Source organism: Mus caroli, unplaced genomic scaffold (genome assembly GCF_978045245.1).
Source record: "Mus caroli unplaced genomic scaffold, Mus_caroli_1 scaffold_2, whole genome shotgun sequence".
Taxonomy (NCBI): Eukaryota; Metazoa; Chordata; class Mammalia; order Rodentia; family Muridae; genus Mus; species Mus caroli.
In genome coordinates, this window is record NW_028227257.1 from 14,386,794 (window position 1) to 14,406,616 (window position 19,823).

The 19,823-nt window shown below is 54.1% G+C and overlaps 1 protein-coding gene across 2 annotated transcripts in view; it reads left to right on the plus strand.

Moving 5' to 3' along the window:
* Positions 1 to 19,823, plus strand: part of Cdh22 (cadherin 22) — a 69,318-nt gene that overhangs the window by 34,189 nt on the left and 15,306 nt on the right. For both annotated transcript variants that reach the window (XM_021156302.2, XM_029469594.2), the window contains 4 exons: positions 256 to 423; positions 3,329 to 3,522; positions 4,874 to 5,127; positions 11,569 to 11,705. In XM_021156302.2, coding sequence (XP_021011961.1) covers positions 256 to 423; positions 3,329 to 3,522; positions 4,874 to 5,127; positions 11,569 to 11,705 — 753 coding nt within the window. The remainder of the gene's footprint in view (positions 1 to 255; positions 424 to 3,328; positions 3,523 to 4,873; positions 5,128 to 11,568; positions 11,706 to 19,823) is intronic.

Below are 19,823 nucleotides of genomic sequence, written 5' to 3' on the forward strand. Positions count from 1 at the left end.
CCTCCCACAAGGCCACACCTTCTCCCACAAGGCCACACCTCCTCCAACAAGGCCACACCTTCTAATTCTTCCCAAACAGTTCCACCAACTGGGAACCACCCATGAAAATAGATAGCCTTTAAGAGCCACCATCCCACATATGACTTGTGCACCCACGTCTCTCTCTTGACCTTCAATACACAGACAAGCATGGTAGAGGCATGCTGCGGCCTCGCCAGAGTCTGCCACCATGTCCCCACTCTCCCTCGCCCACAGGTGTGATCCGGACAGCCGTGCCTGACCTTGACCGTGAGAGCCAGGAACGCTACGAGGTGGTTATTCAAGCCACAGACATGGCAGGCCAACTGGGTGGCCTCTCAGGTTCCACTACAGTCACCATCGTGGTTACTGACGTCAACGACAACCCACCCCGCTTCCCACAAAGTAAGGAGGGCTACTAGTGTGTACCTGCCTGTCAGTCTGCATGAGCGCCTACTGACTCAGCTCCCCTGCCTATCAGTCTGCATGGGCACCTACTGGCCCAGCTCTCCTTGAAGCTTCCTGCCTGACGGGAGACTGCCATACAGGTGTTCCTATGTCCCCAGTCACCCTGTTGTCTCCCAAGCCTTCCTCCCACAGAGGGAAGCCCTTACCAGTCTGGTTTTGCAAACAGAAGGATTGCTGTGGCCTCCCCATCTGAGAAGCTCTGCACACCCTCTCTCTACCTATTTTCCCTCTTGCTGGCCCTTCAGGGCCCCTTAGCTACTGCTTGATCCATGACCCACTCTTGCAAAGATGTTGAAGGCTCATAGGGGTTCAGATGGAGGGGTAGCCACTGCACCCAGGCAGAGGGACACCCATGGTTAAGCCCAGGGAAGCTGAGTCTGAGGACAAGGTCTCCCTTCTCCTGGAGCCCGGAGGCTACTGGTCTGTCCTAATGCTATGCTTTGCCTCATCTGGCACAGGTTGGGATAGGGGGCCTCTCTGGATCAGGCCTCACCTGGCTGGCCGGGCTGGCCCAGGCTCAGGCCCAGCCACCACTGTGAAGCTGCAGTCGCAGCTGGCAGAGACGAAATGCCGCCGAGAGTCGGCTGATTCCTATCAGGCGAGTCATTACCCGAGGTCTGCTGCTCTCATATTAGGCCCTGCCACAGGGGACTGACCCCCCACAAGATAAGCGAATGCAATCCCTTAGCTAAGCTCGCAGCCGCCTACCACCTCAGCCATTCAGCACGGGTGTGCCCCAACACAGAATAATGACGCCAGACCCAGAGGCCCCAGCACTCTGGTTCCCAAAGGGAAAGCTCCAGGCCAGGCATCAGTAACAGGCTCTGGGCAGCAGGCTGTTCATGGGGGGCAGAGCAGAGTCGAGGCCCAGCCAGAAAAGCTGCTACATGCCTTCCTTCCTTCCTCCCTTCTTCCTCTTCTTCCTTTCTTCCTTCCTTCCTTCCTTCCCTCCTGCCCTGTTTCTTTATTGTGACAATAGAGAAAAGAAGGACAGAAATTCTGAAAGGCCAGGAGCTAACACTGAGCCCCACCAACGGGTCCCAGAATCCCCCAGGTGCCTTTCCCTGTATCTTCCTTCTCCACCAGTACCAACCAATGCTCATTTCTATGCTTTTCTGAGTCTGATCTCATCTCTCCTTATCGCCAAGCACTCTAGACTAACTCGGCTCTTTTGTGAACCTCAAATATGGGAAAGCATATGGTATAAAGTGCTATGTGCCTTTGACTTTCAAAACTGTGTTCCCAATCTCTGGTTGTTTCTTCTAGCTGTGTTCCTTTTCCTCGCTGTATAGTATTCACCGTGTATCTATCCTGCTGGACACCTGGCATCTTTGAACTTGTGCACTCTCAACCTAGTTGCCCGGGTCTCCTAGTGGCTATCCGCAAACACATCTCTAGTGTTGCTGGGAAGTGTTTCCTCATGAAGCAAGGTGCATGCCCCTTGTACTACATCCCCACCAACACTGAACCTTGACCGGCTCTTTAAGAACCTGGGGACCGCCTATTTGTAACTGCTGCTGGCTTTTATTTCCTCGTTAACGACCAATACCCTACATGTTGTGAGGCAGACTGAGTCGCTCACCAACACAGCCCACCCAGGAGACAACTTGCTGTGCCTGGTGACTGACAGCCATGACCCTTGTCTCCACAGTGCACACTCAGCCAAAATGGGAGAGAGTTTGAGAGAAAGACAGTAGCACCTGATAGAATGTTCCCAGGGGCCCTGGGAAGGAAAGGAACAGCTGAAGATGCAGGGAGTGTCCCCAAAAGGGGAACGTAGGAAGGAAAGGAGGGCGGGCGCCTGCAGGTGAGCCCTGAGTTGTGCTGGGTAGTCACTGGACCATCCGGCAGGATGGAGCTGGAGCAGGCTATGCAATGGGCTGGCAGCATGCTTGTTGTGAGGTGGGCTGAGGGAGTCGCCATGTCTACCCCAAGGGCAGTGGGGAGTTATGGATAGATCAGAGCAAGGATCCTCTCCAGGTTGCTGTGTGAACATGAGAAAGATAGTCACTCCACACAAAGGTCCCCAGGCATTTGGTGGCACCATGAAGCCAACTCCCAAATGTCACCTGGACTGACCACCATTCAGCCCGGCACTCTCACCTTGACATAGGCTCTGGACAGAGGGCAGAATGCTGTTGGCATGTCTTCTGTCTCTCCTTCACTCGTGGGGCCATCCCTGCCTGATACCATTCATTTCAGAGTGTTTGCACCTGCCGTCTCCTCTGTCTGGAATGTGTTTCCCCAGCTATCTGCCGATTCTGGCTCATTCCCTCCTCCCTTTATCAGTGAGGCTCTACCCTCTTATGCTGTACACTGTCTGGGACATCAGAGGTTCTCAAGAGTGACAGAGAGGCCGTCAGTGTAAAATGGCACAAGCCAGTCATTCCATGCAGTCCAGTTCCACGGTACTCTCTACCTCACAGACTATAGCATCTATGTTGCCATAGCAACACTGCGGTTAGGAAGGTGTTCCTCCCATTTCACAGATGACGAAACTAAAACTCAGAGGTACAGGCTACAGACCCTGAACCTTCATAGTAAACCCCCTCTTTCCCCATTGCTGGGCAGGTGGCAAAACATACCTCAAAGATGGCAGGGTTGGCCCCATACCATCAACCAGGAAGCCTGGGGTGGAACAAGAGACATCTGATTGCATGATCCTGCCCCTCAGAGGACAGGGCCATTGCAGTCTGCAATTCCCAACTAGCCAGGAACTTCCACCCCCACCCCAAACCCCTCCCCCACCCCCCGCAGATCCAACCCCACCCCTGGCACACACAGGCCCCTCCTCCTCTCCCCAGCAGAGGCCTAGGTCTACCTCCTGGCATGTCCCCCACAGAGATGTACCAGTTCAGCATACAGGAGTCAGCGCCCATCGGTACGGCCGTGGGCCGCGTGAAGGCCGAGGACTCAGATGTGGGCGAGAATACAGACATGACTTATCACCTGAGAGAAGAGAGCGGCAGCGGAGGAGATGCGTTCAAGGTCACCACGGACAGCGACACTCAGGAGGCCATCATAGTGGTGCAGAAGGTACCATTGCCATGGGCAGGGTGGGAGGGCAGGTGTCTGGGCTAGCTGTGGCATGGAGGGGGCCTCGTCTTTCCCCTCCAGGGTGGAAAACCTGGTGCCTTAAAATGAGGCTGAGAGAAAATAAGTGATCTACCAAGGTTGTGCAGGACGGTCTTCCTGGACTTGGCCATGGCCGTAACCACTCAGGGTGTCAAGCAATGAGGGCTATGACCTCAAACGCACTCCCCAGTGGGAGGCCTGAGTCTCCTGCCCTGGCCCACACATTGTTGCAGGCCTCTGTGTGCCCCGAAGAGGGAGTGCCTTGTCAAGGTCACTCAACTGGGACAGCCCAGTAGGAACACAAGCTCAGGGCCCTGGCTGCAGAATCCAATTAGTTTTCAGGTTTTTTTTTTTTTTCCTCCTGTGCCCCAACTGTAAGATAGGCCCCTGTTACAAATGGAGGCGGGGGGCCCAGAGAGCCCAGAGCACTCCACAGTTTTTTAGAGCCCACAGCACCAGAACTCATCCCAGCACGCTAATTTTCTCTCAACCCCACACTCAGCAGTCTGGTGGCTCCTGTAGGCGCCTGAGGTGTCTGTGGAGCAGGCAGTGGCTCCAGAGTCTGGCAAGCCCCGCCTGATGTGTGGTCTGGTTTTAGAAGCTATCAATCATTCCTAGGCCAGCAGCAAGCCAGGGAAAGAGGGGACTCAATGCTGTTGGGGAAGGAACCCCGGTACCCCCATACGACAGACATGAGCACACCACCATGTGACCACAGTCACTAAAGCTCGGCCGTTGAGTTCATCTTTGCAGGAAGGCTAGAGCCAAGCTTGGCCAAGGTGCTCTCTCTGCTTGGAGAGCCTCATTTGCTCTCACAAAGCTGAAAAGGCCCGTCTGATTGTCCATAGTCACCTCACAACTGGCGGCAGACAGCCACAGGCTGGAACCCAGGGCTGCATACGTCACATCTGTGTCCCCACTTCTCTTTGGGAGCCACGCTGGCTTGACTTTGAGAGACCACCTGCTTAGGGTGTTGCGGCTCCTTTCTGGCCCCGATTTCCTCATAGGTAAAAGAAAATCGCTCCTAAGTTGGCTATTAAACGGAGTGACAGATGGAAACGGACTGAGTGGAAGTAACCTGGGAACCCTCACCTTTCCAAGTGGTGCCTGTGTGGGTCCAGGCAAAAGCAGTTCCCTAGGAGTGCCCATTATGCTTGAATGGGTTGGTCTGGGCCTCTAACAGCTTACACTACAGTGGCAGCGGGCTGAGCCAGCCAACTTTGACCTTGGCTGCCAGCTTGCTGTGTCCCCTCTTCCTGACATCACTCACCAGGACCGTCACTGACCTCGCCCCTCTCCCCCTCCCCCCCAGCACCTGGACTTCGAGTCGCAGCAGGTCCACACAGTGGTGCTGGAAGCCCTCAACAAGTTTGTGGACCCCCGCTTCGCCGACCTGGGCACATTCCGAGACCAGGCAATCGTGCGCGTGGCCGTGACCGATGTGGATGAACCCCCCGAGTTCCGGCCACCCTCCGGCCTACTGGAGGTGCAGGAGGACGCGCAGGTGGGCTCCCTGGTCGGCGTGGTGACGGCGCGGGACCCCGACGCCGCCAACCGGCCCGTCCGGTGAGACCCCCGCCCGGGGCCACGCCTGCTGCCTGCTGTCCTGCCATGCACCACCCCAACAGACTGGGGGCGGAGGGGGGTAAGGGGAGGGGGAGCCTGGGAGCCAGAGAGCCCAGGAAGCAGAGAGGGAGCAGTTCCAGGCAAGACAGGGACCAAAATGGAGAGCCAGTGCCCAGAGGAACAGCTGGAGAAGTCCCATTTCCTTCTTTCTTCAGCCCACCTCAGGTGTCACTGGATAACCCACCCCCCACATTCAGAAGGAAGAGTACCAAGCAAAACTGGCCCCTATTTTCTTTTCCACGGGGTCACGTGCCCCCCTCAAACCCACCTACTAGTCTCTTCTTTAAAATGTAACCAGACTTCCTCCCTATACTCCCTAGCTGTGATCACAGCCCCGCCCAAGCCAGCATATGACCATGCTAGCCCTCCCTGCCTCCGTCCTCACAGAAGACAGGCAGGTCTTGCTCCAGTGTGGAGCTAAGTCTGGCCTCCTCTGCCCCTCACCCTCCTCTTAGATTCGGGATGAACGTCAAACTTCACCTTGACCTCAGCGTGAACCTGAACTTCCAGGACACCCCCAGGCCTTCTCTGTGTGCCCCTCCTCTTTGCAGGCCCAGCTTCTCTCAGTTCCCTGTCAGGGTCTTTGCTGCTGCTGCCCTGGGCACAGGTCCTCAGCAGCATCCCTCTCTAAAAGGCCTTCCTTGGCTCCTCTCCCCAGTGCCCACCCCCATTCAGCCCCTGTACCTCCCTCCCTTCCTCTCTCCTCTCTCCTCCCCTACACTGCTCACTTCCCAACCTGCTCTGATTTCCTAAGGTCAGAGATTGCCCTGCAGAGCCATGTTTGCTCCCCACTCCCAACCAGTCCCCAGAGAGTGGGGAGCCCGCCAGCTCACTCACTACTGCGTCCTAGGAAGGCGCTAAGGCTCACAGGCCCAGCGACCCAGCTATACTCCCTGAATAGCTAGAGGGTGAAAGAGACCTGGAACAAGACTGAGAAAAGAGACAGAGAGACCAGCAGTGAAAGAGAGAGACCAGGTGAAGCCTGGGAAGACAGAAGGCTGAGGAGCCTGTCAGGCAGCTCAGGAAAGAAGAATCCTAGAGAGAGGCAGGAAGTCTAACAGCCAGAGGCAGATCTGGATAAGGCAGAGAGGCAGGGCAGAGATGCTGGGGTTGGGGGGACGGGTGCTGTCCCTGGAGGGACTTGTGGACTGCAGGCTTTTAGGGAGGTCTTGGTTAGAAAACTCAGATAGAAGGAGAGGTAAGACCAGTTGTGGCAGAAACAAATGGACAAAGAAAGGGCCAGGTGGCTTCTGGCTTCTTCCCCAACTTCCCTGCTACAGTTAATGGGTGGGGGTGTGGGGCAGAATTTCACTGTGCGGTCTGAGAGATGACAGTCCTCTATCTTAACAGGCCTCTTAGACCCATGCCAGGCCCGGCCTGTACAACCTCACACACCAGCCTGTGGCATGCAAAGATCCCATCTCACTTAGCTACCATAGTCTGTCAGAGTGAGAGATGGCCTCAGGAATCTGGGAAGAATTCTTGGAGCTGGCGGGAATAGACCTGAGCTGGGCTTCTGGGTTTGGTCAGGGGTCGGTCACTCTAGTGGAGGAATGTCTACGCAGATGTCAGCAGCCTGAGGCTGTACCTTACAGAAAGGAGGAAGACACCAGGGCCTCACAGAGAGGGTAGGTGCTCACCCTCCAAGCAGAAGCCCAGGATACAGCCACAGCCCCTTGCCTTCCTGCCACCAGGCACAGCCTTTAAAAGCTGCTTGGCCTCTAGCTGGCCCCAGCTTTCTTCAGAAAGGGCAGTGTCACCCCTGTTTGTCAGAAAACTGGAAACTAGAGCAGCTCTGCTTCTGTAAGCATCACAGGGGGGCAGGATGAGGGGGCTGTCAGGCAGGTCAGTGCTCAGTCTGCGGCCCCCTCCTCTCTGCTTTGCTCTCCGCCCTCCTCCTCCATTCCTTCTCCTCTTTCATCCCTGCTGAAGGGACAGACTTTGAAACCGGCGTCTCACCCTCCTTCATCTCCCTGTGCTGGGCCCCTTCTCTGGTGCTCCTCAGATGTGGAGGAGCCCGCAGGGAGCTTGAGACAGGTCCAATTTAGCACCGCAAACATTCACCAGGCTTCCTCTGTACAGCTCAGAGCCAGGCCTGGGGACTCAGCCAAGGGCAGTTCCTGGGCCGAGTTCCCTGATGGTGGGGCTCAGACCTGAGAAGCAAGGCCAGGGCTGGACTGTGTGCAACAGAAAAGGGTCTGTTGCATGTGCTGAGACAGGAGCCTGCCCATATCAACAGTTAGCAAGTACTGACAGAGGCTATGAAGAAGCTTTGGGGTCACAGGGGGTCACTCTGCGTTGAGTGGGTCAGCTCCTGGGGTGGGGGGGGGTGGGGAACATGAGATGTGGGGTTGGCATTCCAGGGAGGAAGAACAGCAAGCGCAAGTGTCCTGAGATGAGCAGGCAGAACACCCATGTGTCCCTAGACGCAGAAATGAATTGGGGTCCTGAGAAAGTGCCTGATACAGTGTGCTGACTGTGGCTCAAAGGAAGGACCTGTCCAGGATCAAGGGCCTGGTCACAGAGCCAGAGTGGAGTCAAGGATGTTCAAGCCTTTGCTCTTCCAGCACACTGTCACACACACACACACACACACACACACACACACACACCACAAACATACACCCCTGCACACAACTCAGACCAGACACATGACCCTGTGTGTGCACGGGAGGCCTGACAGGCAGTTCTGGCCACACAGGGAGCCCTTCCACTCGCTCGATCGCTCACTCACTCACTGGCTCCCACAGCTAGACCCGGCCAGCCAAGGCTGAGACCTGTTGTTCAAGTCTTAACTACTTAATGGTGTCCCTGTAGTGTCCCCACCCCATCCATGGCTTTGGTGACTGGCTGCCTATTCTTAGACTCCAGCCTCTGTCATCCACTCTAAGAGGAAAAAAAGAAAAACCTGAAGGAAGTGGGGGAGAGGGAGCAATGGAGAGAAATGGGGTGGGGAGAGACTCGGGGAGGAAGGGAAGAGGAAAACAATGGAGGGGGGAAGAGAGGAGGGAGAGGCACTGGATTGTAGGGGTGCTAACGTCATTGAAGGATGAATTTATTGATGAGGTCACAGCTAAATGGGTTAGTGGAAAACACAGACACACACCTTAAAAAATTCACTCCACCCTGGAGCAGCCCTCTACAGTTTGTCATGTGTCTTCATTCCCTTTCAACAACAAATATCAAACCATCTCCCCTCAGTCCTGTCTCCTTCAACACCCCCACCTCCACTCCTAAATCTGCAAAGGGGCAGAGCTCTCCAGGATTCCTTTTAGCTGAGAACCCCCAGGGTTTTGTTTGTTTGTTTGTTTTAAAAGATTTTTTGTTGTTGTTGTTGTTTGGTTGGGTTTTTTTTTTTGTTTTGTTTTGTTTTGTTTTGTTTTCGAGACAGGGTTTCTCTGTGTAGCCCTGGCTGTCCTGGAACTCACTCTGTAGACCAGGCTGGCCTCAAAGTCAGAAATTCGCCTGCCTCTACCGCCCAAGTGCTGGGATTAAAGGTGTGTGCCACCACACCCGGCATTTATTTATTTTATGTATACACTGTAGCTGTACAGATGCTGGAAAATGAATTCGGGACCTCTGCTCACTCCAGCTCCGCTCGCTACAGTCCTGCTTGCTCCAGCCCAAAGATTTATTTATTATTATTATTTATTATTATATTTAAGTACACTGTAGCTACCTTCAGTCACACCAGAAGAAGGCATTCGATCTCATTAAGGATGGTTGTGAGCCACCATGTGGTTGCTGGGATTTGAACTCAGGACCTTCGGAAGAGCAGTCAGTGCTCTTAACCACTGATCCTTCTCTCCAGCCATAGGGTTTGGTTTTACCCCTCTCCCATGCAAATGCCTGCCAGGGTCAGGATAGGGCCAAGGAGATTGGAGCTCCATCCACTCAGCCTTTCTTTGGTTAGTTCTACAAGCCCAAAAGAATTCTGGGTCTAGAGTCCCACCTGTGGATGGGTGCAGAGTCTAAGTCTACAGCAGAGTAACTGTGCACCATCAGCGGAGAGGAGCAGGGCTGATCCTCGTGCACCTTAATGAAAAGAAGGACAGGCCCTCTAGAGAGGACGGGCTCAAGGCAGGGACTCATAGCCTGGCGGCAACAGTGACGCAGCCTGTGTCAGCCACACTCAGCCGAGTTTATCCTGGCGGCCTCAGTACCCTCGTCTGCAAAGTGGGAGTGATGATAGCAGCTTATGGATGTCTGGCAGGGTCCTGTCCTCTTACAACCCTGAGTGACCCAGATAAGGCATTTGCTGAGGCTTAGGTCACAAAGGTCAGAGCAGGGGACAGCTGGCAAGCGTCCCATGCATGCCAGGGAAAGGGGTCAGCTGGAGTCAGAACTTCCAGGTCAGCATCCCTGGCTAGCCAGGGGCAATGAAGGCAGAATGCTCAGCAATCCAGAACAGGAAGCAGCAATGGCTCCGGGGATGGGGATGGGGGGTGGGGGGGAGCCTGGGGAGGGGGCAGGGAGAGTTCAAGATCCTTCACACCCGAAGAAAAACCCACGTGTGCTCACGCACACCAGCACAGCAAAGCAGCGAGCCCAGGTTTAGACTTTGTCAGCAGAGAGAAAGGTAGAGAATGACAGAGGAGGACACCCGATGGCCCCTCCATAAGCACTGGCACAGTCACACACTTTTAAAAATCCACACTGCAGCTGGAGAGATGGCTCGGTGGTTAAGAGCACTCTGGCTGCTCTTCCAGAGGTCCCGGATTCCATTCCCAGCAACCACATGGCTCACACCTGTCTGTGACTCCAGTCTCACCCTCGCACAGACATTCACGCAGACAAAACATCGATGCACATGAAATAAAAATAAAATTACGGGGAAAAAAATCCACTCTGCCTGTGGCACTTCCCTCTACAGTTTGCCACACGCCTTTGCCCCACCCCCAACAGCAAACAGGAAATCGCCTCCCCCTCAGTTCCCCCAGTCCACACCAGGGTGCCAGGTGCCTCTGAATTAGATGTATACACAAACTGAGGAGGTGGAAGACTGGTTCAAGGTCACACCCGGCACCCAAGTGACAGGCTATGCAAACACAGTATGCTCAGTCCTGTGCAGGTGCCGGATCTCCGCAGAGAAGATGGGGAAATGGAGATCCAGAGAAATGCAGATCATGTAACCAGCCCAGGCTTCTCCAAGGCTCTGAGCTCTGCAGCCATTGCTTCCCCAGGCCTCAGTTTCCCTCTCTGGGTCTGGGGGGAAGAGCAGAGGCAAGGGCTTCCCTCCCTCCCCGGCTGCTTTATCCTGGCTGCACAATGCGCCTTTGCCTGCATGCCAGGCCTTTGTCTGTGTGTAGCCACAGCACCCCCCCGCCTGTGTTATCAGTGCGGGAAGTGGCGACGGGCGCTGGCAGGGCCTCTCTGGGCCTCCGCCGCCTGAGACATGTGTTGGACACGGGCCTTTCAGGCCTGGAGCTGAAGCACAAAGGCCTGGGAAGAAGGCGGAACAAAGGGCTTTTTCACGCGCCAACTGAAAAGCTGCAGATTAGCAAAACCGCTGTGCAGGCTGGAGGAGCAGGGCCAGCCTCAGACCCTCCCAGACCAGGCTCAGCTGCTCTGGGTCTGGGGTCCACATGGCTACAGATGCATTCTAAGCTGCCTCTACCTTCTCTTCTGCTCAAAATATTCACAACCCTAACTCCTGGTCCTAAATACCTCTCGCTGGGTGTGGTGGCACCTTTAATCCCAGCACTTGGGAGGCAGAGGCAGGCGGATTTCTGAGTTCGAGGCCAGCCTGGTCTACAGAGTGAGTTCCAGGACAGCCAGGTCTACACAGAGAAACCCTGTCTCAAAACAAAAACAAAAACAAAAAAACAAAACAAACAAAAACAAAAAAACAAAACAAACAAACAAAAAAAACCCCAAAACCTAAATACCTCTCCCCACCTCCAGCTCAGCCATTTTATAACCCTTGCCATTCCCTTAGCAGTCAGTCCTCGAATGCCTCTGCCACCCCGAACACCCTTCAGTCCCCCTCTCTCCATAAAGTCCAATTGTGAGGTCTCCTTTTCAGGAAAGCAGAGAGAGACATCTGTGACTTTGTCCCAGGAATGTGGTCTTCAGCCCTCTCCACAGCTGTAGGGTACAAGTACATAGTCATGCTGACCATCCATGGAAACTAAGACTCAGGATGCCTGCCCCTGCCCCCGCACCCCTTCCCCCCCCACACACACACACACTCCTGCCCCCTGCCTCTGCTATCCATCAGGCACCACTCCAAGGAGACACTAAACCAAGTCACTTTCAACACTGCCCTCTGTGTCTCCAGGGCTTGGTTCCTCTCTTGGAGTAGGGTGGATGAGGGAGATGGGGGGCACAGGCTCTTGGCACCAGGCACATTTGATCAGTCCAACCCTGCCTCCCACTCAGGTACGCCATTGACCGGGACTCGGATTTGGAGCAGATCTTCGACATCGATGCGGACACTGGTGCCATCGTGACTGGCAAGGGGCTGGACCGTGAAACCGCTGGCTGGCACAACATTACTGTGCTGGCCATGGAAGCTGGTGAGTTGGGTCATTAGGGGAGGGGTGCTCAGATGACTAGGCAGGGCTAATCGTGGCTGGGCCAGAGCAAAGGCTGAACTGTCAGTCAAGGTACATGGGGCGGGGAGCAAGGGTTGAGGTGGGGTGAAGAATAAAAAACTAGTCAAGAGCCCGCCTAGGAGTAGGTGTGGTAAAATCAGACCTCCAGGACAGAAGATCTAGTAGAGCCCACAAGAAAGGAAGGGCTAGTGTAGCGACCAACTTTCTTCCCAGTCACAGACCGTCTAGTACAGGCCTAGCTCTGTTCTAGGGCCTCGCAAAGGAGGGGAAGTCCCTGCCCTTACAGGCGAGAACTGGGCCAGTCACAAGCTGAGAAAAGGTAGGTGCGATTAGTATGTCAGACCATATGACAGGACCCAAAGGAACAGTAGACCAAGGAGACTAAAACAGCTGGCAGTGTTCCTCTGGAGCAAAGGCTACTCTGGGGAGATCGTTTCACAAAGACCTCAGGACGATCAGGACACTGTGCATCTAAGCGAGAACAGTTCCGGCAGGAGGAACAGACTGTGCAAAGGCCCTGGGGTGCGTGGTAGTTGCTTGGTATGTTAGAAGAACTGCAGGAGGCCAAAATACTTGGAGTGGGCAGAGAGTGGCGCTGGAGGGGAGGAGCTGGGCTTCACGTATCCTGAGTTTGGAATGGGGAGGGCTTCCAGCATTACAGCAATGCTGTCTGGAATAGACCAGGGGGCTTAGGAGAAGGGCGGGAGCTTGGTCAGAAGCAGCAGTGTTGGGGGAGGGGTGATAGCCCAGGCTGGACCAGGAAGAGAGGGAACGAGAAGAATGATGGGCAGAGGGAGGGAGGTGCTGATGGAGCAGGGTCAGGAGCTTAAGCGTCCAGAGGTCAAAAACACTAAAGGAATTTGGCTATGCTTAGGAGTTTCCGGAAGTGAGGACCTAGCGTGGAGCCACTGGGTAGGTGGGGTCTAAGCTGGGAAAGGAAGGGAGGACCCTGGGATATAGGTCTACATAAATAAGGCTGTGGAAGTAGGGAGCAGAAGAAGGAGACTCATGGAGACCTGGGCAGAGCCAGCCAATGCCAGCCAGGTCTCCTCTGTCCAGTGGTGCTCTCCAGTGGTGCCAGTCACCTCTGCAGGTCTTGTTGGCAAATTGTTAGGAAGCGTCATGAGTGACTCCAGAGATCCTGTTAATCTCTGAGTCTCAACCTCAGGGCGGCTCAAGCCGACCCCTGCCCCCCACCTCCGAGCCCTCCTGCTGACCTCCCCCTCCTCCCTGTGCCCGCTTTCTCTTCCTCCTCCCACTTCGGAGGCCCTGCTGGCCCGTGGCAGGGCCAGGGCCGAGGAAGTCCCTCGGCTGAAGTTCCCTTAGTCTCTTTCAACTGCGGTTTAAAGGAAAACACAAAGCCGGCTCAGCCCTCAGCGCGGCGTCTGCGAGCCTTTGAATCCACTCCCCCTCCACTTGGAAGAGAGAACAAAGGTGGCTGGGAGGAAGTAGCGCTGGACTGGGGTGGGGGGAGTTCCTCCACCTTGTGAGCCTCCCCTGCCAGCTCCAAGGCAACTGCAGCCACGGAGGCTCTGTGGCAGGCGGGACAGAGAAGGCATAGGCCTGGCTGCCAGGCACAGGTGCCTATAGATTGTCACCCGTTGGACATCTGTCTGCTAGCAAGTCTCTTCTTGAGTTAAGCAGAGTCCTCTTACCTGTAGGTTTTGCCTGGGGCTGCATGGCCTCCCTCTCTCTGCTCTCAGGATTTATTACATCTCACTCAGCTGACCACAGGGATGGGAGTGAGACTATCAGAGGGGCAGGGTGGCTACAGTCTGGCTTGAGAAAAGGTGTATGTGCTTAGTATGTCAGGGGTTTGAGCTCCTTTGAACTGCCCGCCACAGTACCCGCCCACTCCTTACCTCTGTCCTAACCAACAGGAAACAGAGCACTTCCTCTTCTCAGGGCAGAGAAATCAGCCAGGGTTAGACCATCTTCATTTAATATTTCCCTGGCTGGCTCCTTCTCCTCCCACCGAAGGCCAGTCCCTTTACAGTGATGAGGTCCCTGGGTCTCCGTGTCTAAGGAGTTGGTTCTACAGTGGCCCCCATATGTAGCTAAGGAAACAGAGTCAGATGAAGTCCCTTCCCTCTCTGGCCTGTCTGACTCCAGAGCTCAGCTCTCCCTGTGTTGTGCTCTAGTCACATTTTCTTGGACTGGGGCTGGGGAGATGGCTCAGTGCTTTCTAAGTTCAGGTCCCAAGTTTTTACATAAAAGGCGAATATGATGGCATAGTCCCAGTGTCAGGAGGTGGAGACCGGCAAATTTCTGGTGCTATGGAGCTACTGGCTAGCCAGCCTAGATGAATTGGCAAATCCTAGGTTCAATGAGAGATCCTGAGTGAAAAGTAAAGGTCCAGGAGGATGGCTCAGAGGGGAAGGAGCTTGCCTTAAAGAACGACAACCCGAGTTCAGTCCCTGGGACACACAAGATAGAAGGTGAGAACCAACTCCTGCAAATTCTCCCCTGATCGACCACACTGGTGTACTGTGGCGTGTATGTGCCACTACACACACACACACACACACACACACACACACACACACATAATAAAAAGTAAGGTAGGAGGTTAGAGAGATGGCTCAGTGGGAAGAGTGTTTGCCATGCAAAAGTGAGGGCCAGATTTCAAATCTCCAGCACCCACATAAAGTGATGTGGCAGGCCACCTGTAACCCCAGTTGCTCATGAGGAAGAGACAAGAAACCTCCAGAAGGAGTAACCAGCTAGACTAGCCAAACTGGCAAATCTGAGTTCAAGTGGGAGACCCGGCCTTAACATATAAGCAGAGAGTCATAGAGAAGACAGTGACATCAATCCCTGACAAAACATACACGCACACACACACACACACACACAAATATGCATGTGCACACGCACATACACACTCCCACACAAACACACAAACTCACAAATGTGCACAAACTCATAAACACACACAAACTCACAAACATGAACACTCACACAAACACACACAAACTCTCTCTCACACACACACAATCTGCGTCACCCCTACTCACACCACCTTTAAGCCATCTCTAATGAAGAGTTGCCATATCTGCTTCACAAATGAGGAAACTGAGGCCCCAATCCATAGAGCAAGTCCATGCAAGCCCAGGGTGACCCCAGTCCTTCACACCAGAAGTCTGTCTGAGCCCAGGTGCAGACACACACACACACATTGGCTCCACCCTCAGGTCCTGTGTCCTCTTGCTAAGGTGTTCTCACAACTCCCTCAGAAACAACCAGGGATGAGCAAAGGGGTCACACAGCCCCACCTGCTTTCAGGCGGAACAAACAAGAGGTGACAAGGATCAGAGGGGAAATATTTATACACGCTGCAGCGCTCTACGAGCCCCTCTGAGGATGTCGCCCTCAGCCAGAGCAGCCGCCTGTCACGCTGGATTACCTCAAAGGCTTGGGCCCACTTAGTATGCTGGCTCCTCTCTCCCGAACCTCTGAGTCATCCATCCTTCCCATGCAGGCGCGCCTTCCACTGACATTATCTTTAACGTTTTGTAATCATGAAATATTAATGACCAATATTGAATTTAAAGTACAATTTGTGTCTGGATCCTTCGGTAGAAAGGGCAGTTGTAAAGGGAGAGTCCTGAGTGGGAGGGGGAACGTGAGAGCCAAGGATGGGGTAGAGGGGTTAGACGTGAGGGTACATGTAGCAGGCTTCGCCAGGGTCATCAGCTCACAGCTGACCAGCAAGGAAGGTGGCTGAGTGGCCATGACAAGGAGTTGCCTAGGTCCTTTAGAAGCAGCCTGCAAGGGTCACCCTAGGCCAAGTCACATCTCACACATGCGTTCAGACGCATGAGACAATGAGAAAGGTTCCCTTTGTGTGGTCCTGGCTCTGTGAGCTGCCACCTGGCTCCTCTTCCTGCCTCGTCCTCCCTTCTTTAAGTTGGCTGTAACTCCTCGTCCCGTTGGAGGGCAGGAGGGACAGAAACACGAGACTGTGGTGGCCTCTGTTTATTCAAAGGCATTGATCAGTGTCACATATAAAACGAAAATCCCCCCTGAGTTCGGAAATCACATTTGTCCGGTTCCGGTAAGGTGCCTGACAGATACTTAGCAGGTGTTATTAATAGCCACGGAAGGAATCTGAGGCAGGGGGATGTCAGAGATGGTGGCCCAGTTCCCCCATACTCCATTTCACACAAGGAAGGAGAGGTCAAAGGAGGAATGATTGACTTTCAAATCAATCCTCTCTGTCCAATGCTCCTTGGAGCACTGTGGAGGGAGCACAAGGCTGAGGAATGAGCAGGTCAGGAGGAGAGGTAGGAGGTCATAGTAGGTAGGGCTCCAAGGCTTCCTCCAAGGAATCTTCCCTGTGTCCACCCAGCCAGGGACTGCTTGTCTAATACCTCATGGGGATTTCTTGCTGAACAAGTTGGGCAGTGGCTTACCTGAATTCCCAGTAGAGCAGGGAACAGGGCAGGGGACAGGACAGAGGAGGGGACAGAGGACAGGGCAGGGGAGCCTAGAGTGAAATCTAGGGGCTTTGGGAAGGACTGGCTCACCACTGAGGGACAGAAAAAGGGGGATTCCAAGGTGTGTCTCTGGGAGAGGAAGTTTGTTTTTGTTTTTGAGATTTATTTATTTATTTATTTATTTATTTATTTATTTATTTATTTATTTATTATACAGCATTCTTCCTGCATGTATGCCTGCAGGCCAGAAGAAGGCACCAAATCCCATTACAAATGGTTATGAGCCACCATGTGGTTGCTGGGAATTGAACTCAGGACCTCTGGAAGAGCATCAATGCTCTTAAACTCTGAGCCATCCCTCCAGGAAGGGTTTTTTAAGAACTGGGATTTTTCTCTTCCTGTGAGCCAAAGCTGGGAGGCTTAGAGACCCCTCTGATAACAGAGAGATGCACATGGCTGGAGCAGGGAGCTGAGGAGGGCCTGCAGACATTTGCTAGCCCGCACAGGAAGGGTCTTGCGTTGTCCTCTGTGGATCTGGAAGCTGGCGTGTTAGGGAGCTAGCACCGGTCTTCAGGCAGAAGAGAGCTGTGATCAGATGTGGGGTGTTGGTGGTTTCCTTGGCCTGCAGAAGGGTGGACAGAAGGAAGCAGAGCAGACTGGAGACAGCAAGCTAGCTCGCACTAACTCCATGTGGGGTGTCAAGACAGGGCTGGTGGGCATGGATCACACTGACTCCCTCTTCTCAGAGGTGTGTCAACCATCACTAAGCTCTTGCTTGCTGAGTGATACCTTAAGAAGTCTTAGCACTTGGCAGATACCAACAGGGCCAGAGATTGTGGTGTCTACAGAGTCTCAGGAGGATAGCCCCCTCTGCCCCAAGGGAAGGAAACCTCTCCAAGGCTCCAAACCCCGGAGATACTGTGTTCAAGACCCCACCCCCTTTCACCCAAAGTCTGTCCAGTCTTGGAGGAGTCTCGCCCACAACAAAGGCAGAGCCCATTCTCCACACACTGGAACCAAGCAGAGCACAAAAGTCCTTGAGAGGGACAGAGAAGGTACCCGTGCCTCCTGGTCCCACGAATAGGGCACAGGGACAGGGCAAGAAGTACCAGGAGGCCTCTCGGGGCTGTCCCCACACCCTTTGCTGGATCTGTCTCTGCTCTCTACCCTCCTCCTCCCACGCCTGCCTGGGCTGTGGGTAATTGGGAAGATCAATCTTTCTGCCCAGCTGGCTGGCTCTAATCAGAGCCTAGCTTGGGATGCAATCTAATTCCCTGGGGAGGAGGGAGGAGGGAGGAGGGAGGAGGAGGAGCTGAGCTGGGGCCTCTCAGGGAGAGGGTCCCTGCACTCCACTCCTCTGCCTGACACAGTAAGTGGGTGCAAAGGTGGTCCCATTCTCCACTCTCAAAGCCCCATCTCACTCCTCTCTGGGCTCCTCTGTCTGTGACCCCCAAGGAGAGCATCCACACCCCCTGATTTTGCTGACGTGGTATTGGTGTCCCCTGTTCCTGTCATGGGTCCTTGGAGGGGTGCAGCCACATCATCCCCTGGACCTTTCTCAGAGTTTGTGCTAAGCACGGGGCAAAGGCATACATGCCACAGACAGGGAACATCCCTCACTGCACACCTTTATTAAGCACCTACTATACACCGTAGTATGCAGTGCAGTGTTCTCCTTACACATGAATAAGACCGGCAGAAATAAGATGTGGGCTCTTTAAACACTTGCTTTGCAAGCACAAGACATGAGTCCAATCCCTGGAAGCCATAAAAAGGTGCTAGGTATGATGGGAAATCCTGTAATCTCAGAGCTGAGGAGAAAAAGACGGGAGAATCCCTGGGATTCCCTAGCTAACTGGAGTAGCCTAGTCATCACACCCTGAGAATGACACCTGAGGTTGTTCTCCGGCCTCCATGTGAACATTCACACACACACACACACACACACACACACATTTTTAGAAAACAACACAAGGTACCAGGGGAAAGCCATGACAGCATGTAACTGGAAAGCCATGTGTGTGTGGTGGTGAGGAGACCATTATTAAGAAGCAAGCCATCAGGAAGGAGCTGAAGGGCAGACTCAGGGCAGAGGAAGGAAGGAAGAGGGCCAAGGCCGAGAAGGGGCTGGCCATCTAACCCAAGCCATGAGATCTTGTGGGGGAAAGTACAGGACTTGGTCTGAGTGCAGTCACGGAGAGCTGCCTGGAAGAGGCAGGACCCTACGGGCCTTGAAGAGTTCTGGCAGCTGAGGTGTTAACTCGATTAGAAATGTTACCTCTAAAGCCAGGTTCCCTTCTCTTAGCCCTGCTCTATCCATCCTTCCAGTGAGAGCTTAGGGAAGCTGCTTCACCTCTCAGAGACTCTTTTCTCATCCAAAAAGCAGCAATGGGTTCCTCCTGCATCCCACAGTTGACTGGATGATGTGGGGAGGCACAGACCTTGAAGGTGGCTTGATATGTGTCTGCTGCCTTCTTGGGAAAAGATAGCACATTCCTTCTGGTCGCTAGGCAGTGCCCCATGTCCTCTTCCCTTCCCATGGACCCCACCCATCTCTGCTTCCTGCTCAGTTGGGTCTAGATCCCCTGAGAGTGGCCCTGCCGGAAGCTGGGTTCTTCCCTGGAAGAGATCTGAAGTGGCCCCACACTCTGACCCCAGGGCCTTTGCACATGCCAAGCCCTCTCCCCCAGAGCAATCTTCCCTTCCTCTGGTTACTTCCCAGTCAGATCCCAGTAGAACTGTCACTTGCTGCATGGAAAAGGTCCCCACCCCCGCCAGGGTAGGTCTCTCCACTCCTGTGCTTTTGAATTCTTACACAGTCTGGAGCGCTGTCTGTCTCTGCCTCTAGACCAAAGGACTATGTTGTGCTTGTTCATTCCTGTGTCCTTGGTATGAAGGAGACTCCCATTCCACAGTTGTCAGCAAAACCCACAAGCCTCTGTTCTAAAATGTCCAATCTCACCCCAGCCTCTGTGCTTATGGAACCTCTGGGCACCAGCCCCGTGCTGACCAGCCCCGGGGTTCTCCGGCCCTAACTCCGCGCTCTCTTTGTGATCCCAGAGCCTTCCTTCCCAGCCTCTTCCGACCCCCGGGGCTCCACCTGCCACCTCCCCAGATGCTCAGCGAGCCAACAGACGAAGGAAGCACCAGGCCAGAGCACGTTTAATTTTAATTTAGGAATCGGTTAGGGCTGCAGGCCTGCTCAGCTCTGGGCTGTCAATCAGCCTTCCTCAAGGCTGCATCAATTAGTTTAAAAATATTGAATGTAATTTTGCCTGACACAACATATTGCAGCTACTGCAAAATATAATTTATTTTAGAAGAAGAAATAATTAAACTAATTTGCATGTCAGTCAGCTGAACTGAGATGGCAATGGGGGGGGGGCAAGGCCAGAGGGGGAGACCTGGCCCCTGGAAGGGGCACCTGCCGCTGGGCACTGGGTGAGGTCTCCTTTGCCCAGAGTCTGTGCAGCTGCCACTGGATTAACAAAGGCCCAAGCAGCAGGAGGGCCAGGCATTGTGTCTGGACCACACACTCAGAGTTCAGAGGCTCAGGGACAACTCCAGGGATGTTCCTGCCCCTCCCCTCAGTTTCCCATCCACAGAATAGGTTTGACATCACCTTTTCATGGGCTGTGTG